This window comes from Scleropages formosus, chromosome 9, assembly GCF_900964775.1.
Source record: "Scleropages formosus chromosome 9, fSclFor1.1, whole genome shotgun sequence".
NCBI classification, from domain to species: domain Eukaryota; kingdom Metazoa; phylum Chordata; class Actinopteri; order Osteoglossiformes; family Osteoglossidae; genus Scleropages; species Scleropages formosus.
Window position 1 is genome coordinate 5,669,852 of NC_041814.1, and position 20,616 is coordinate 5,690,467.

General features: G+C 37.9%; 1 protein-coding gene across 2 annotated transcripts in view; it reads right to left on the reverse strand.

Annotated features, from left to right (window-relative positions):
- Positions 1-1,495: 1,495 nt before the first annotated feature.
- The window catches only part of LOC108930507 (small conductance calcium-activated potassium channel protein 2-like), a 54,971-nt gene continuing 35,850 nt past the window's right edge, over positions 1,496-20,616 (reverse strand). The window contains exons 6-11 of one of the 2 annotated variants that reach the window (XM_029255191.1): positions 13,729-13,870; positions 12,621-12,731; positions 10,638-10,765; positions 9,730-9,738; positions 3,522-3,591; positions 1,496-2,409 (exon numbers count right to left, since the gene is read on the reverse strand). In XM_029255191.1, coding sequence (XP_029111024.1) covers positions 2,125-2,409; positions 3,522-3,591; positions 9,730-9,738; positions 10,638-10,765; positions 12,621-12,731; positions 13,729-13,870 — 745 coding nt within the window. In that variant the 3' untranslated portion in view covers positions 1,496-2,124. The remainder of the gene's footprint in view (positions 2,410-3,521; positions 3,592-9,729; positions 9,739-10,637; positions 10,766-12,620; positions 12,732-13,728; positions 13,871-20,616) is intronic. The other variant, XM_018745786.2, reaches the window with a different exon arrangement.

Sequence of the window (20,616 nt, forward strand, 5' to 3'; positions counted from 1 at the left end):
TCTCGGCTCTGAGGCCTACACAACATCGTGAACACTCATAACGTAACATAATGAATAACTTGAGAGCATCTCAAATATAGTCACAGTAGTAGAGCGACCACCTGTGATGGTCAGGAACAAACTCAAAAATTAATGTCTTTCATAAGATCACCGACTTTGTAAATGGTATTACAGCTTTTTTAACGAGGCTAGGGTAAAAAAATAAGCTTTTCTCTGAGGCCCATTAAAAAAGGGAAAAAAAAAAAAAATCACATTCATCACACTGACATTTTAATCATAAATGTTGAAATGGGCACTAAATCAGGGACTCCACATTTCATGATAAATTTTTCATATTTTTCATGTCTGTTTTGTGTACTCTGCATGTTTATTTTGTCTGTATATTCTTGTCACATAAGCCATTGACCTAGGAATGCATGTTTCATCTCTTGCCTGCCACTCTGTTGTAACATTAGATGTAACCTACTACCTATAAAATTTTTTAGGCAAATAATAAAAATCCTGTAAAAAAGAAGGGGAAAAGAGAAAGGGAAAAAAAAAAAAAAAACAAAGCCACCACAAAGGTTGGCTCCATCAGTTGCATTTGAACATGCAAGGGGGTGGGGTTCGTCTCTCAGTCCTGCCATAAGGACACCCTTGTCCTGTCGACTCAATGTCATGGCAGAGGAGCGCACTACCGGGTCTCTGGAATGCCAGAAGATCTTTGGAAGCTCTGATGTGCTCATAATCCTCAAGGAGATTAGAGAAAAGATTCATTTTTGCAGTTTTTTTTCTTTTTAACTTTTTTTTTTTTTTTTTTTTGAAAGAGACATCTAATGTTTTTTGGCCTTTAAAACTGAAACAACTTAAAATGACAGCAATGCACTATATGCTGTTTGGAAAAGGCGTAAAAGAATTTGGACTCTCCTGAAGTATGGCAATGTTTTCTTTTGCTTAATATTTCACATAGGAATGTATTTGAGGAAGGAATGCATGATTTGTTTTTGTGACCTGCCCCAGCACACAAAAAACCAGGGCTGGGACCATGGCAGTTTTATCACCACTGATGTACTTTTGTCTAAGGGTCTGATGTCACAATAATATGATGAAAGGAATAATCATATAAATCAGGTGTGATGTGAAAAGTATCTTGCCACAGTATTTTCCGTTATCTCTCTGAATACATGTATGTGCAGATTGTGTTGCTTATACTTATTTTATGGAACTAGAATCAAGAAGACAGAGAATTGGATTGTATATATAAACCTTTTTAAATGTTTTATTTTTATATCTTGAGGAATTAAAACAATTTTATGTATCAGTCCATTCATTGGTCCCAACTGATCTGATATATATATATATATAAATATATATATATATGTTCTATGTATGTACTTATGTCAAAACGACACTTAGTGGCACTTACTGCATATGACACTGGAAATAACACACCAACCTTTATCACAAAAAAAAAAAAAAAAAAAACTGCTTTGATAGTTTTTCCTGATGAATGACAGACAGGTCTATGACTGATCTGCACTGTTTATATACTGTCAGCATTTTTTTTTTTTTCCCTACAGCCTGGGGGGAAAACCACGGCTGTCCCCTGTCCCTGGAGCCATCTCTCCTTTTTATTGCGTTCAGAGAATAGAGTGAGTATCAGAGCTTCCAAAGGTCCCCTCAGCCATTACTAGAAAGAAACCTTTGACACCTGTCATATGAAAGCGGAAGTCCATAGTTTTTTTTTTTTCCCGTTCCCAACTTGGGGCCATAATTCTCCTCAGTTCACTTTCGTGCCAGCAGACCATTGTGGAAAACACTACTCGTCGAGCAGCAGCCTCAATGGGCAGTTTTTTTTCTGTCTTGTTTAAGGACTCTCCGGTGATAGCCAGCTTCACCCCAGCACCCTGAACTCAGTCAGTAACTATACAAGGGCTTTACAAAAAAGCTAACTTGAACAGCCATACAATGGCTAAACATAAACCATATCTCTACCATTTTTATATTGATCTTTTTTTGTCTTTTTAGTTTTCATTCTTTTCTTGTGACTCTGTGTCAGTCTGCACGGGAACCTGGGCAGCGTGAGGGTTGGATGGCAGAGGTGCGGTGCGGCACAGAGGGAGGAAGAGGGAAGGGAAGGGGGGGCTAGCCGCTGTCAGAGGACGTGTGCGGTGCCGTTGAAGGCGAGCGTCGTCTCCGCGTGGGCGTCCACGAGCGCTCCGAACCTAGTGAAGCAGGCCGGAATCGGTGCGCAAAGCCGTCCAAAAAGTCCCGCTGCTGCTGTGTTATGGCTTGAGAGAGGAGGCCGGGCAGTGCCTGCAGGCTGCCCGTGATGGAGTCCAGCTTGTCCTCCAGCGTGCCAATCCGCTTGTCTAGTTCCTCGCTGCGCTCCTGCAGCTCTGACACCAGGTCATACATCACGTTCTGGGTCTGCAAAAGGAGGGAGTGAGCACACACAGTAGGAGCACACCATCCGGCCGAACGCGCAGGAGGGAGGTTCAAAATGTATCCAAAGTGCAAGAAAACGTCTCTCCTTGATTTAATGTGCCACCAACTAACAAAGAGTTATTTTCAGCATCATGTTTCAACATCAGAGATAACATTAACATGTCCAATCAAATTGCTGAGGTATAAGATCTGGTTTTATATAAGATTATTACACTTGTATTGGTTATTCGGTTTATTCGGCTGATAACACGACACAGTTTGTTGGAAGTCGCTTTGGAGAAACGCGTCTGCTAAATATGTAAATATACATAATGTATTTTACAAATGATTATACCAAGGGAGAGATCCAAAAAAATAAATCGTAGAAACGGAATGATATCTAAGAACATGAGATTCACATCATAAAAATTAATATTGTGCTTTGTAAGTTATAAATGCACCTGGTAAACAACACATTTGAGGACTTTTAGGTACTCCTGTGATTTAAAAAAGTAAATAACAGTAAATTCTGTTTAAACATATCATTGGCTAATATGACATTTTACTGTTTTCTGATACCAAGTTATTTTCATTAAGCTTTTTATTTATTAATTTTATATTTCTTGATAATGACAGGTACTACACAGAATACTGCAATGAAATTACAGTACAAGGCTGTGCAGAAGTACAGCAAAACCTCTGAAATGAAAATTGACCTTTGTATTAAAAACTAGAGTGATTCTACACATTATACAAATGAAAATATAAATAACAAAACAGTCTTAATTTTGATTCATGATCTTGAACAATTACTGGGAGCAGATAACATTTCACAGCAAAACATTTTACTGTGTGGTTTGCTCCATTTAACAAGCCATTATTGTCTACTTCAAATAACAGCTTAGTGTGGACATAGTGCATTTAAATGGACTATAGGGACCACACCACAACAGTAACTGATGAAGGGCAGAAAGCAGTGCATAATTCTTACTTGCAGCAATGGTCCAGCAGTTAGTCATTTTTGAGAGTCCTGATTTTTTTGTCAAAAGTTCAATAGTACAAGGTAAAATGGAGCTGATTATTTTATGTAAAAAAAAACACAGCACATCACTCACCTTAGCCAAGTCCACCAGAGTATTAGCCTGGTCATTGAGTTTCCTTTGCTCCATTTTCACACTGCGCAGTCTGTGGAGGGGTGAGGGCAGTAGGGGGTTATGGGTGTGGAGTGAAACGGCGGGGGGGGGGCAGAGAAAGGCAGACAAGAGGGAGAGCAAACAAATTCCCATCAGCTGAGCTCCCCTTGAAATGCGGAAGAATAGTGTCCCACATGCAGAACGCAGTCCAGACTATCAGACCACACATGCAAGCCATACTGGCTCCTGGACTCAGAGAAAGTGAATTAATGAGAAACACGACCCGCCGGCGCACGCAAACACTGCACTGCTCTCTCCATCTGCTCCCACACCCACACAGGCTCGCTTGCTGGCAAGCTGTCAGAGAGCCACGCAGGCATGCCATGCCATGCCGTGCTGTGCCGTGGTGCGCCACACCGGCACGTTTGGGATGAGGGTGGCGGAGGTACAATGATGGAGGCATGGGTGATTGAAAAAACGGCTATATGCGTGTGGCGCAGTAGACAGGTGAAGTAGGGGTGGGATGGGACCTGGGGCCTGGGGCCTACCTCTCAAACAAACCCAAGTAAGACTACTTTGAACTTGAGACAGATATACTTTCCCTAACAAAACAGGGGACATCTGGTTAAATAACACTGGCTAAAGAAAGGTTTAATAGTCCCGCTGAAAAATTATTTTAAAATACACTGGTTAACAAATATAATTCGTATATCTTTTTTCCCCCCCCACAGGTATACAGAGACTATTTTGAAGACAAGACAATGTGTCTCTCTACTGCTTGGATGTGTATATGCATCCAACATTTTTCAGCCAAACAGCATTCAAAATTTTGAATCAAGGTAGAAAAGGAGTGCAACTGAGCTGAAAGTGAAAAGTAAAAAGGTCATCCCATTTATTTATTCCCCCAAGTCATAAATTTAATGCATAATTTATGACATTGCTGAAGAACAGCATGATACTGAATAATGCCTATCGGAAAGTAAAGGAAATTCTGCCACAATTTTACTATGGCACTGTATTACAGAAGTAGGGATTTTGATTTTTTAAACAAAAAATGTTTAAGCAAAACACACAATTCATCATTCCTACTTCAAAACTGAGTTTATAATTAAACATTTCGCAGCAGGGTATATGTTCACAGTCATAGGGGTTTCACTGGGAAGCCCAATAAGCTGGGTCACATCACCAAAGACCACAAAAATAATGCATTAAATACATTTTCTCCCAAAAAAAAAAAAAAAAAAAAACCTATAATTTCAAAATGGTCTTAGGGATAACTATTTTGGGAATGGTGCTGCAATAAAAACTGATTTACTGTCTCAGTATCAAATTCCAGTGACCTCTAACAGTAATAAAATTAACAGAAAAATATTTAAGCTGAACAAAGATTTAGTAGCAGCACACTATATGTGATTATTTATTAAGTTTTTGCTTTTTTGACAATTTCATCCAAAGCCAGTTGCACTGTTTTACTCGTTGGGTATTTTACTAGAACAATTTTAGTTAAGTATATTACTCAAAAAGTTCTTTAGTAGTAGTCAAGAGTGGGTTTGTACTGGCTACAGATTACAAGACCATATTTTTGCTGCATTACAGGTTGCCCAACCGCTGGTGTAATATTCAAAATTAGGCAGTGTAACACACTGCAGTTCAGGTACTAATTTACTAATATATAACAGATAAAACAACAAACGATTTTGGAATGGACTGATGCAGGGTGTAACCCTGCCTAGCACACAGGCTCAGAATCATCACAACATGGACAAGAACAAACAGTTAATGAGTGTCAGAAAGCCAGAGTGAATAGTCGAGAACTGACCAATTAAATAGAGTGGGTCCTCGACTTATGAACTTGAGCAACAAGCTTTTTGCCTTTTTTGGGAATTATTCAGTAATTATTTTTTTAATAAAAAGAGGTAGCCTACAAGTCAAATCACTCGCCAAAGCTTCACCCAATTTGCTGATACACAGTAAAGTGTGTGCAAAAAAGTCAGCAAACACCAGTTTTTTGAAAGAGTGGAAAAGCAAAGAGAGGTGACCCCTCAGGCTTCAGCATCTACCAGTTTTGAGCTGACAGTGAAGTGTCACCTCTTTGTCATTCTCCACCTCCATGTAATACATCCAGCTCTGGGCTAATACACACTTATTTCCTGCACAAAAGAGGTGAACAACATACAACTTTTATAAATTAGAAAAAATAAATTAAAAAAAAAATATATATGCTTTCATTTATCATCATTACATTTGTATTGGGTATTTGTGAATTTTGTGTAATGTGTATGGTTTAAAAAAAAAAAAAAAAAACGGAGTGAGGTATAACTTTCTTGTAACTCCGGCTAAAGATTTTTTTTTTTTTTAAAACCCAGTGTGATAAATAGTCCTGTAAAGGGCCTCAAAATGTTGAGACACATACATAAGGCAGGTATGAGAGAGAGAATGCAAGTTCAGTGCGCTGCTCCGTTCACATCTGAAGAGCCTTGCACTTTCAGCTCCCCCAGAGATGTCCAGGTTGCTGATATTTATATTACAATAATTTCTGTTGCAGACCCTGGTCTTAACTGGTGACTTGTAACTCGGTAAACAAAAGTGCATTTCACCAACAGACCGAGAGATGAAGATCGACACACACGTCAGATTATAGTCACGTAGTAGAACTGAATAAGAATTAGAACTGACAAGCCTCTCGCTCGCTCTGTGCTACATGTGACTGAAGATCTTTGAGTAACAAACCAACTCTCGGTCACAATAAAGACCATTACAAGGGGACCAACTGTATTGCATTTACTAAATTAGTAGTAGTCACATTTTTGCCTTGACCTACTTTTGGAGGATACTGAACCCAACACAGCTTGAAGAACTAGTACAAGCAGCTACGCCTGTTTTTGAATGAAGAAAGACTCATTTATGGCAAAACCTGGAGCAGAGATCTTAAGGCAAAAGGTGCAGGAAAGTAGGGTGTAATTCAAGGCTATTTTACAAGGCTGCAAGGATCTTTTCATGACGGGGTCAAGTCTTCCTGACCACAACTTAACACTGAGCTTTTTCATCACAGGATTATTATAGTAGGCTAAGAAGTCCAGACAAAAACAGAGAAATACAAGTACAATTCATTTAACATAATTTAACTAACTATATGTAGCTTATTGTCAGGGTTAACAGCAAGCACACAGACGTGGACAACTCCAGATAATGCTCAAAAGCAAATTTTGTGCGTTGCAACTAACAGTCAAGTTGGCATACTTTTTCAGCAAAGAGCGGCTCTCAGAACAATAAAGCACTAAATGAAAAACTGGATTAATATATTAATGCAACACTCAAATGACCTGCATGTATGCATTTATTCAAAAAATTAAATAATCAAAGACCCTCCATCAAACAGATTAAATTCTGTACCGACACAATCTACCTTCTACCTGAGACATTTATTACCAAGAACCTCATCTCTGAAAAGGGATGGACATACTGACTGGCAAAGGAGAATTCTGAACGCCTTGGTCTAAATTCATTTGTCACACTGCAAGTAAAGTCAGCTGAGAGAATCACCTAGGAGTTTCCAGCCCACTGATTCCAAATGGAATTTCTGAATACATGTTAAATGTGACATTATAAGTGGTCAGAAAAAGATCCACAGGCCCCATAGGTTTGCCTAAAATTCTGCATAGCCTATTGTTCTCAAACCTTGATTTAGCAGATTTGCTATAGCTGTAATCTTGAAAGCCTTCCAGTGCTTGCAAAGACTGAAATACTAGCAGAATTTGTTTTGTGGAAGTTGCATTTCATCGTTTTCGCCATAAGGACAATAGAATCACAACGCTTGCGGGGAAACCTTTTTCGGATGTCAAGATGTATGAAGAGGGCCCACAAAATCATGACCAGAGTGTTCTCCTGTGGACTAGATCGAGACTGCATTCTTGTATTCAAAGTCTTTTGGGTTTTTTTTTTTCTTTTTTAATAAAAGCTGATTTGAAAAGACTTGGTGCAAGTCACTTGTTGTGTGCCACCTCCTGTGCAAAACAATAAAAACAACAGGTCTGCAGACCTTTCTAAAACGGCATCATACTGAACTGAACCACTGGATTTCCACCATAGGGGTTGGCTTATATAAACTACCTACTTTGCCTTAAAAAAGCAGAAAACACTAAAGGGGGGGATGGGGGGTTGGGGAATTAACCCTTCTTTTAATACAGATTCTTCCTACAGCTTATTTTATCAGTAAACTAACAGCCACATCTGAGTCCTTGCAGAATTTCCCAAATAAAAAAAATATACATATCCTGAATGTTCTTTCATATTGTATATTAAAGTAGTTTTTTTTTTTTTTTTTTTTTTAAAGAACCTTCTTGAATAACATTTAGTGAGTATCTTTCTCCCAGGTGATTTACAAAGCTAAATACAATACAGTAAACTTCCTACAGTCTTTCACACATTTTATACAGCAGTGCAATGTAACACACACACACACACACACACACACACACACACACACACACACACACACACACACACACACACACACACAGGGCAATTTAGTGTCACCAATTCATCTAATATATGTTTTTGGATTGTAGGAAGAAACCAGAGAATCTGAAGGAAACGCATGTAAAAATGGGAAGAACATGCAAACTCCAGACTCAAACCCACATCCAAATACAGAGCTCGGTTGCTGTGCTACACCAGTATTACCCTCTTAACCACCATGCCAATCATTTCAACGTAACTGGGATTTAGTCCTAAATACATCTTCTACATGGTGAAAGCAACTGAATTGTATGCTACTACTTGTCAGTTATCCATTAAATATAATTTACTACATATACAAAAGATGGTGTGCCAAAAACAGGGGTTACATTTGTTTATTTTTTGCATTATAAAATAAAACATAAATGAATACAGCAAATATTAAGCACATTACTTTCATAATAAAACTTGTAGAGCGGGGTAAAGCATGCAACTAGCTGAAACCAGCTCCGCAAAGGCAAAATGAACTGATGCTCACTGGAGTGTGGCACAATGCCAGAGCAATTGAGAGAGAGCATCCAAGAAGTATGCAATTACATGCAGCAGTGCAATCGCAATATAGTGCCACCATTTACCCCCCTCCACCCCACATCATTTACTTGATAATTACCCAGAGGTAAGAGTACTTCCCAAGTGTATCTGCCAACACAAGCATCAACCACCAGCCTCTTCCTTGCCATACCATCCCCTCCATGCACACTGCTTAAGTACACAATCCAACCACTCCATTCACCCCCTCCCCCCCACCAACCCCAGCCTCATCCCTCCCACCCCTTGCTCCTCCACAGTGTTTTCACAATGAGCTCCCAAAACTCCTTGCCGGGTTTGGGAGGGCCAGAATTGGTCAGCATCTTGCTTGAGCCAGATCTCCATAACATCTTGCATTTAAGAATTGCCTGGCACTCACAGCCACACAGTGATCAGACTGCGTGCAGGTCACAATAGGGAGAGCGCAATATCTGAAAGGTGTGGACTTGTATTTACTTAAATTTACAGACATATGCATTAGGTTAAGAGTTTTTTATGGGCTTCCATTACACTCAAGTCCAAATGTACTAAACCTAAATTGATGTTTTCAGCAGAACATTTTATCTCCAGTCAAAATACACAGTGTTATAGCTGTCAGGACCCTCAGCTATGAGGGAAGTTTAATGATACGGAAGGAATACTGTAAATCCATTTTTAAGTGACCCTTCAACATCATTATCGGTGTTTTATATCAGATTTTATGAATGATTGAAGGCTCTGTACCAGGCAGATTCTTCTACTGTAAATGATACTTTCTTTGATCAACACATGGACTTTGAGAAAATTTTGGAATAGATTTTCATTTGACAGTGGAATACTGGTCAAGGGGTGGAGTTGGACTATCAATGCAATTTGTTATGGAAATCTGGAGAAGCTTGTTGATGAATGGATTCTGGGAGCAAGCTGACACATTTGAAGCTTAAAAGATGCTATATCTTCTTTCGCTCTCATTCAGGCACCCTATTACCATCACATGAGTTGTATTGTTGTCACTTTCTCATTCCATTCAGAGAATGGAATTCATAGAGATAAAAAGGCAGACTTTCAGTCAGCATCCAGCTTCAAACCTCATGCAAATTAATCATATCCGGTTCATAGAAACAAAAGAAATAGAGAAGAGGAGAACAGAAAAGACGCAACTTACTTCTGAGCTCTGCAGTGATTGAGCACAACAACAAAGACAGAACACAGTACAAGTTTAAGAACCCACAGCTTACACAAACAAGTTAACTATTACATTTTCCACTGCACTTGAGAGAGTTTATAAGGAAGGAAGAAGACTGTATATCCTACAGTTCAGGTGGGAAGTGTTAGTGCAGTTTCTAAAACACAGATTTGGGTTCAAAATCCATTCAGGTGCGTAACTCGGACAAAGATTTTAGTATTTGTCTGCTACAGTTCTAAAAAAGGAGCTTATTTGTGCATCTTCAAACAATTCCTCCTATATAATTACAGTGATGTTTTTTGACAAGCATCCTGTGCAGCTGCTGATCTTTTATACTGGACTGTCAATAAAATTACAGATGTGGCATATAGCTTCAAATATATTCCTTTGCCAAGTTCCCTGAAGTCACGTAGATGTGGAGGGAAATATTAGTCACAACAGTACAGACACAAAAATAACACCAACCCATAAACTGCACAGAACATAGTAGGTGTCAGAAATGAGCTTGCACGGCAGAAACAGACAATCCCTAATTGCACATCTTGAAATAACTCACAAGAGGATATATAAACAGAAAAACTACAATTTCAAAAGGTCTACATTTTATAAAACCCAAAATGAAAAGGCTCTGCCTTGTGAATTTAAGGATGGCACATGCTATGAATTTAAGAGGTCATTTATTTTCTAAAACAACTTAATCGTTGAAATATAATACACAATTTCATAAAAAAGGTCATCAATGCCAACAGATTTACTACTATGATCTCAGGAACATTACTACAAGCTAAGGTGTTAAAGCAAAGCTGAAATGTACTGAGTAATTTATCAAGAAACCTCCAGTATTCACATGGATGGTTGACAAGGGCATCTTGGCTCATGGTACTTACTGGTGAATGGCCTGCAGAAACTTGCGCTGGTGTTTGCGCACCTTGGCATGGTCGATCTTCTTTACCAGCTTGGTGTGTTTGTAGATTAGCCATGTTTCCCTGAGTACATTAGCAGCCGTGTTTTTGACCTGGGTCCCAGCGAGGAAACACATGTACATTAATAACAAGCAGCAGGAAGAGCTTTGATTATAGCAGCTCTCTTATAATCTGAAGGTACCCTGTTGGAATCTTTGCTCCAGCTGTTCAAGGTAGCTACCCTGAATTAATACAGTAACAATACCGTGCTGTATAAATTGGTAAATTTTAAGTTGCCCAGCAGGTAGTGTTATAAAATGCTATGGTAAAAGGCATCAGCTAATTAAAGATATAATATAAAGACTAATATAAACTGAAAAGTATGAATATTTTGCATTTAATACACACACACACACACACACGTTCAATGCAATCTATTTGTACAAGGATAGTATATTACGTATCCACCAACAATAAACATCAGGGAAAGAAGTTTAATTCTATGATGCATCTTGTCATCTAACTCCAAATGTAGTAAATGATGTAAGTACTCTGCTAGATGTATAACTGTTCTTCAGCACTTACTAGTATGTCAGACTGTTAATGATATAGGAAAGCAGGATAATACTAGGATATTATTTGTTTACTATGTTGTAGCACAACTGGCATGTTCAAAATGATAAAAGTCAATAAAATTACCAGGTGAATACTTTGTTGTTTAAAGTGAGAAAATTATATATTTTTTTGTTTTAACAAGGAATCTAAAATAATGTTAATAAAGGCTATTTAAAAAAAAAAAAAAAAAAAAAAAAAACTTATTGTACCAATTGTTAGCGTCATTTTCGAAGTTAACGACAAACTGATAACACCTACTGAAAAATTAACAAATGGAAGTTTATTCAAATTAGTAAGAAATGGAGTAAAACATTTTCTCAGCAAATAAGATGTTTATTTGCCATATTTGAATGCACCTACTCTGTCCTCCATATGTTCTGCATGTAAAGATGGTTATGTTACTGCTATGTTACTATGAGGTGAACAGCCAATATCTTGCTCAAGTATGGCCTCACAGGGTCATCAAAGAACAACATGGACTAGTTTTAGTGGACAATCACTGACATTTCCCATCCAAATAGCTCCTCCACCGTAATACGCTGATTAATACAAAGTGTAAAAGTATAATTTATGACAATTTCATGACTCAAATGAATGTTGAGCTTTAGGCATAAAATTACTATTTTCTTTACTAAACTGGCAGCTTTTCCCAAGAAAACTTAAAATGGAAGATTTGTCCAACAAGCTACTTAAGATGATCTACAGTTTTCTAGAGCAGGGCATTTTTACTTGAACAAGGTTTTCAGTTGTGGTGGAATGGCCTCCCCCTCTCACTCAGAATTGCTGATTTTCTATCTACAGTCTGTCCAAAAGGGTCTTAAAACTCACCTTGTCCATGATCTCTTAAGTTCATGTAAGGTGTAACAATCATACACTATAACTTTAAGATCATGCTGGGATAAATCTTTACGCAGCTGCTCCTGTAATTAACACAAATGTTTATATGCATTTCCAAAAAAAAAAAAAAAAATTACCAGGAAGGTGATCAGGAATCGTGGATATTCTGATAAAGTTTTATGCAGCTACTCATGTGATGAACATAGTTACTTTCTGCCAAATGAACCAAACTGCACTTAAGTATCACGCATCTGCATCTATGTCTCTCTTTCTGCCAAAGGAATGCATATATTGTATTTTATATGAGATGTATGTTGCTTCGGAGAAAAGCGTCTGCTACATGAATACATGTAAATGTAACAATTCAGGTAAGTACCTCGATCAAGAGTACTACAGGACGAGTCAGGTTTAGGCTGGGATTAAGATTACAAGGCAGGGGCGCTAACCTCAACACTACACCACTTGGATCCATGTGTCTATTCTTCTTTGAAAAATAAGGCCAAGATCTTTACTCACTCGTTTGCAGAGTTGTGTGTCCATCATAAAGTTGTGAACATGTTTCTCGGCCTTGGTCAACTCCAACTTCCTGGCCACCACGGCAACCACCAGGGCAGTGCAGCCAGCCCCCTGAGTGAGAGATAAGGTGGTCTGGTATTCTGTAACCCCTCACCTGTGCTTGACCTGACCAGTTCATACCACCTTAGGAAATGGCAAACAACCAGATTCTCATGTAGTGATGTTTCTGTGTCTTATGCATTGTTACAAAGAACCCCATGGCTAAGGAGTCCATTATATGGCTCGGTACACTGGCAGGTGTTCCTGTCACTATCAGAGAAGCAGTGGTTGGTGGGTTACCTGTCACACAGCAAATCAGCTATAAACAATGGCTCAACTACAGGCATTGATTCGTTTTATACAATTGCAGTTATATTCCCACAATTCTTCTATTACTATTATTACTATTACTGTTAAGTTCATGTCCTTATCCAAGGTGCTTAACTCCATCACACCAACATTAAAATATTGTCCTGAAGACATTAACCTTAATTTCACACAGGGATAACTAACATGATACAATAATAATCAGTCCTAAGCTCTTTCAATTACTTTGTTTACAGAAAGGACTAATAAAATGCCAGAAACAGTCAGGTGTGAGCTGGATCATTGGATTACTGCTCTCCTAGAGTTTTAGTGTGTAATGTATTCTTCCAAGTGTCCCTAAAAGTCCTATTGCTCGTTCTTCTGTTCCAACAAGCCCTCGTCTGTATGCCATCTGGATATATCTTCTTAATTATTAATCCACCCTTATCTGATTTTATAACAGGCCATGAAACAGTACTATAGCCTACCTAGGTAATTTAACACCAACAGAACAGCTGGAAAGTATAACACAGCAATTACTTCTTTCAAAACTGTTCCAGTTAGCATAAAACTCCATAATTTTTCTATCAAAGTAGCGCTTACATACAAACTCAACCAGAATTCTCCTGAAGAACATCTTCTCAAATACAACAGTTCTTTCACCTGGTTTTACAACTTCTAGACTGATTGTGAGATTAAACAGTTGTCAAAACAACATTTTTCCATTTTGATCACATGGAGTGTTAAGAGATAGAAAACATACCATGATTCCAGTAAGCAGACACACACCCTTTCCACAGTATGTGTGAGGCACCATGTCTCCATAGCCAATTGATAGGAAGGTTATAGAAATTAGCCACATAGCTCCAAGAAAGTTACTGGTCACTTCTTGTTTGTCATGATACCTAAAGTGGTAAAAAAGAGAAACAAAAAAACCCAAGTCAGAAAAGTATCACATCAATGACAAATGACAGAGTGGACTACGACTTTAGTGTTATGCCATGGTGGAGACCACGGTGGACAGGAGTTTAAAATTGCACTTCAACCTAATATTTGAAAGTCATAAAATTACAGGATCCTGTATTATATTAACAATACAAAAAAGCAAAAACTCAGAAAAAAGAAAATGAAGAAATACGGACAAGACAAAACTGTGCTAAAAACTGACTTCTGTGATTTTCATCAGAAACCTTTATACTTTTTAGTGTCAAAAAAATATGGGCAACGAAACTCGGGAAAGTTTAAACCAAATTAAATTAATAACTACTGAAGTTAAACTGTGATCAGCTATAAACAATCACACAGGGAACTAAAATTATGATCCTTAAAGCAGTGGATATGTTCTTCATCTCTTGGGGCAAATGTAGATGCCAACTAATAACTTTGCTAGCAGTTGTACAGAAGCCAAAGTACATTGTAGCTTCTTGACCATCCGGAATCTTCAGCAAAAATTTCACAATTCACTGTTACTACATTAACTGCCAGAGAAGTTAATTCAGTCAAACCTAAAATTCAATTGGTGTGTCCAAGTGAACAACACTCACCCATATTATTCCTACAATGAACCTTTATAATACTAATTATAACAAACAAAATCAGTCAAATATGGTTCATACCTGTCAAGAATTTATTCATCATTGCAGTTATAAAAGTCACAAACCAATTAAAATGTGGTGAATTTGAAAAAAGAATAAATTAAAGAAAATAATTACATGAACACATAAACCAGAACAATTAAAGAAATACCAGAAAAACCTAAAAAGGAATGCAGACATCAGCAAAAGGCTACAACTATACATGCATTTTAAGCATAAATTTATCAATAAATAAAAATATAGTCAAGAATATCATGTAAAATTTCCTTTTTCATCTCTTTAAATAAATAATAATAAAAAAAAATTTGCAACAGCAAAAAACAATGTCACATGGAAACAAAGCTCATCTCCCCTTGCTTTATATTTCAAGGATACTGACACATACACAATGCACTCATTGAGTGACCATGCCAAACATCAAAAGGCTGCATTAATCCATAAAATTAAGTTAGGCATCAGATTTGCACAAGTGGCCATTTCCTGAAAATCCCTGGTAAAGGATTTATTTTGAGGGGCATTTTGGCACAGCCTGAGAGCTGGCACTACTTTCCCTGCAAAGCGGTCACAGCTCCGACCTTATGCTGTAATTAACTGCCAGTGTGACTGGGATAAGATGATTAACCCATTAAGTGTCAGTTGATTGGGGGGGGGGGGGGGGAGATTGTTGGGTCCGACCATTTTGAAAATAAAAGAACCCTTACTTAAATTAATCCTGTCACACTAGCCTTATTGATTACTGTGGCAAAGAAAACTTGTAGTTGGCTGTAGAACCCCATGGACACCAAGCACTTTTTTATTTTTGTGCTACCTAGTACTAAAAAAAAAAAAAATTTGTTATTCAAGGAAAATTCTAAAATCACCATTCTCCACATTTAAGTACATGTTGGGGGAAACAAATGACCACAACATTTTTTTTTCAAATTAAAAAGCATTGCTTCAGACTAGAAACAGTAACAATGTGGATTAAAAAACTGAAATGAACAAGCTGAAGGGTTTCATCATGGTAAGGCGTCTAGCTGTGCACTTTTTATGTGAAATGACTTATGATGACCTCTTGCCTGAAGTGACAAATGAAAATGGCATTTCCCCCCACAAAGAGTCAAGAGCAAATGGGTTGGAAAACCAGGCACTGAGAAAGATTGAAAACACTACAACATAATATGCAGCATCCATCAATATGCCAATATTATTAAGCAAGAGGGCTAATAAATGAACTGAATAGCATTATTAGTATATTTCCTGGATTTATAATACTTAGCCCTCTGCTCTGTGTCATCAGTAGAAAAAGGAGAGTTGAAGCATTTTCTGTTTAAAAGCTATTCCTAGACAGATCACATTCTACTCATAGTAAAACATGTGCTTATGCATCTTATACCAGCATATTCATAAAGATTACAGGAAACAGTAGCTGAACCTTTGTCTCAAGAGTACCTTCTGGTGTTTGCTAATCATTGCCTAGAATGGGCCACCTGCTAGGCAATGGAAATCACTGCAGATTCATTTTTACATGCTGACAACAGTTTTGAGGGCAAACAATGTGTCAACGTGATGAAAGAATGAAAAGCACTGCAGTGCCAAGGTTCTCTTATGGGTTATGGAAATGGATTTCCCCATGACCTGCCTAACCACTAACTGCTTTACATTGAGATGAAGGTGGTCTTCCTGGATTCTTGAAGCATATTATAAGTTGCCTCGGACAAAGGCATCAAGGAAACAAAAAGCAGTAGTAAGGAACAATTGTCAGAATTTTTTAAAAAATGTTTCACTGTCTTTTGATGTGTAACCCTTCTATATCTCCCTTGAAAGTTTGAAATGTTTTTATAAAAAAAAAAAAAAAAAAAAGTCATGCCAATAATGCTAAAAACCACAGCCTGATTTCAGTGATCACACAAGTTCATGTATTCTGGATTCCTGCCAAGACTGGAGAAAAGGCCTTGGTTGTCAACTGAGTATTGGATGGCACACTACATTTTCTCATGCAAAAAAGCAATATATAACCATGCTGGCTGAAGATTTCCACACCTTGCATGCTGATAAATAGTACAGTATATTGAGAGCAAGAGGCATTATACAACCACCACTCAATACTAAACAATAAGATGTCTCTGTACCCTAATTTATGCATAGAAGCCCATGTTTTCCTTCATCAGCATACAAACTAAGCCATACTGAAAGTGATAAGGTTTAAGGGCTACGGCCCATATGAATGGGTCTGCAGTAAAGCCTTCCAGCAACATCCAAATGAGCAGCTAAGAAAGATTGTCTGGAAACTGTTGATATCCAACTAATAATTAATCTATACCTTAATTTCATAGGCTGTACTTGAATCACTTTTTAAGAACGCTTTCCATCAGCGCTTTGATGTTATTTTTGAAAGCCACTTGCTGGACGGACATCAGAATGTTTCTGCCACAGCAGGAGGGTTGGTATAGCTGCCAGGTTCTTAGAAGAGCATTTCAGAAAGCCCCATAGAAATTGACATGCTAGAAAAGTCATGTGAGGGAGATCGATGACCAAACTCTTTGCTGCTACCATAGCACAAAGAGTCATACAGTCACAAGGAAAATTTATTTACATCCAAAATAGTATCATAGTATCAATAACAGAGGTCAAGTTCTGAAGCCTTCAGGTGAACTGACTAGCTGAGAATGTCAAGAGTTTGGTGTGGTGCTCAAAAAGGATAAGCAATTCTCCATTAGATTAAAAGGACACTTTAAAAGATAAAATACCTGAAAGCATGACATTCACCATCTTTAAGGCTTCAGTGATTTAAAAAAAGAAAAAAAAGAAAAATCTATGGAGATGGTTTGAGTGACAAATTCATTAGCAGATTAGTAGAGATGGAGTCTGGATCATCAGGGCAAATTAATCTAAAGACAATACAACATCTGGATCATCAGGGCAAATTAATCTAAAGACAATACAGCACATATTACACATTAGCGCATATTAGCTTTACTCTTCCTGGGTTTGCCATCTTGTCCACAGTCCCTCTCAGTCGAAACATGCAAAAGTCAATACAAAAAAGGATGTGTAAAATATGGCAAGGCCAGAAAACCCTCCTCTCCGTGTTGGCACAACTGCCTGTTATATTGCTAATTATCTTGTGGAACATAAGTTCCACTCAATCAGCTCTTTTCATTAGCATCTTTAGTTTGTTGTTTACACAGTGGAACCATCTCAAATGCAAAGAGGTTCATGGCTCCTGTAATTACTGCAACCAAAGAAGAGCACTTTTCCACCAAGTGCTCTTGTTTTCAAGTCATATATTATAGTCCATAACTGGTGAGGTAGGATAAACCAGCCTTCAAATTTCCTCTACTGCAACATCATTAGTTGTGTGTGTCCTCTGTGAATGACGAATGTACAGTAGTCAATTAAGAAACAGAAAGAGAGCTTTGTTTTAAAAAACTGTTTTATGGGCTATCATAGAACGATAAGGGTCTACCTATTTTAAACTGACTTGGAATAAGAATATACACACTTTGACATAAAACAAACAATTGCAGACTTCAATTAGCTTCAAAGCTCAGAGGTTTTAGATGTTCAACTCCCAACACCACAGTGTTCTCAGCAGCTAACCAATCCACCACTACTGGGGGTGGTAGTTTAAACAGTGACATGCATGGTTACTACAGATCAGCAGCATTGGAGGCTCTCAATATACTGTTGACTGGCATGGAATGGAATAGAGCTGGCACCACCGTAATGTTACAGCAAGACTAGGGGATTTGTCTGGTGGAAAACTGTCCAAATTCTATAGCTCCTCCAAGTTCAATGGCTCTGTAAAATTGCGCCGAATTCCATTTGTATCTAGATCATCAGGGAAAAAGAGGGAGGGGGGGGGAAAAAAAAAAAAAAAAAAAAAAAAAAGTTGTTTTTGTATGCCCGCTTTCTACAACTCTATTTGTAGGAGACAATGCCCAGCTGACCCAATTAGCTGGCCTCCAGAGTGTGAGATGGGGGAATACTCCTCGTTCTGAAGCACTCAGTCGACAAGATCACCTGTTGTTCTCCATTATGACAAAATAATATTTTCAAAAATGCAGCCCAGAAGGAGAGTGCAATATGTAATCAACATTGTTTTTCATCAACAGTTGAAAACATTGAGTGATGAATAGAACAAATCCTACCTATCACTTCAGCAGAAAAGTAAGTATTAGGCATTGTTCAATTTTCACCTTTTTGCTTGAAAAAAGTCTAATGGGAATTACAACTAGAAACAAAACATATAGCAATACAAATGCCTTCCCCAAGACCCTTTCTTGGGTGGAAGCAAGTTTCTTCATTATGTCCCACATAGTTTGCTATACTGGCTGTGCACGCCTCTATCCTCTCTCCATTTTCATTGTTTGTGAGTGAACGGAGTAAAAGAAAGGCTGTTTAGGCCTTAACAGTATATCCTGTAGTCATGCACACCAGGGTATGAGGACTCAAGCCAAAAAGCAGCTGTCAGGCAAGCTTGTTGTTTCTTGGCCACATTTTCACAATCCTATCATAAAAAAAAAAAAAATCATAACTGCCTAGGCAATAAAACATAAGTTCCTCATGATGCAAATACAAACTTTCATGAGTGAACAAGCTCTGGCCTTGTCATGAAATTTGACTTTTACATTTTCTAAAAGCAACTTCAGGCTATTCAAATAAATTGATGTCCATTAGAAATTGTAATAATGCTACATACAGCATTATTAAGTGTTGAGATATGGCATGCAAATAGGCTTCCTGAAACCGGAAGACTGGACAGGATGTGATAGGCAGCTAAGTGAATTTATGCATAATTTCCAATCCAGCAGGCACATCATCACGATGACCCAAAACACACACTTGCTGAATACATTTACTCCTGAATTGCTTTTAGACCAAGAAAAACAAAGTAGCCTTTTTCTACTTTTTCCTCATGATGAGCCCAATTTTTAGTAATCCCTGATGCTCTGCCGTTTGCGTGTGCCAAGACGTGATGAGTGCAGGGTGTGGTCATCCTGCATACTCTCTTTTGATGATTAGTTGTCTGCAATACTGAGAGACAGACTGTGGCACGAGACATCATGCCTGGAAGAATGCACATGGCTTAGCGCAAACATCCGGCAATTTACAGGTGCCCAACAAGTCCTAAAAAGGACCCAGCAAAGTGGTCAGCCAAGACCACTGACTGACTGACAAATCCTTTAAAACCATGCAGACTGGTGCCATTTACATTCACAAACCATGCATGACATGATGTCACTCAGATGCAGAGAATCAGCTTTGCTTTCAGGGTACAGCATGTTTACCTAAGGCTAAAAGTTATTCAAAAATCACTTTCTACTACGCTCTTTGACAACATTGCAACAACAGTGCAAGTTTTCCATCTTAATTTACCATTGCTTGTTCGGAAGACCATAACAGTCATTATATGCCACTCATTTTTTTCCCAGTACACTTCTTTATAACCCCTTATAACAACATCACATTCAGTAACATTGTGAAATTAGATGTATCATACAAAGAACAATTTTACTGTACAAATCTGTAAAGGTTCTTTAATATGTACTGTATACATTGTTTCTTCATTTTAGCACATTAAGCTATAAAATTAATATAAATCATGTTGGAGCAAATGCTCTTCTCTGATCACATAAGCTGAACACAAAGACATTCCAAAGACAGCAGGCATAAATCCCCTAATTTAAGTGGTTGCTAATTTGTAATGTCCCACTTTTCCCAAAATAAATATTGTGCTGTGTCTTTAAGAGAGTTGTTTGAATGTTGATTGTGTTGTGCTGTTTGTTCATGTAGACTATCCGTAGTTATTCACTGAAGAAAGTTTAGAAGCAAAGCTGTGGTATTCCACTCCTCACTCATTTATGTTTCTCTGCTGAACTCTAAGGAACATACCTCTGTAAGTAATACTTACTCTTAAACTTGCGTGTAGTGGTTATATGCAACGGTTGCTAAGTGTGTGGTAAACAAAAAAGAAAACAGGTGATGCTAACGGCGTTAGCCTGTCTATGGCATTTTCACTGTTAAGTTAGCATTAAGTTAATCGCTAGTTAGCAGCAGTGGCTAATGAATGA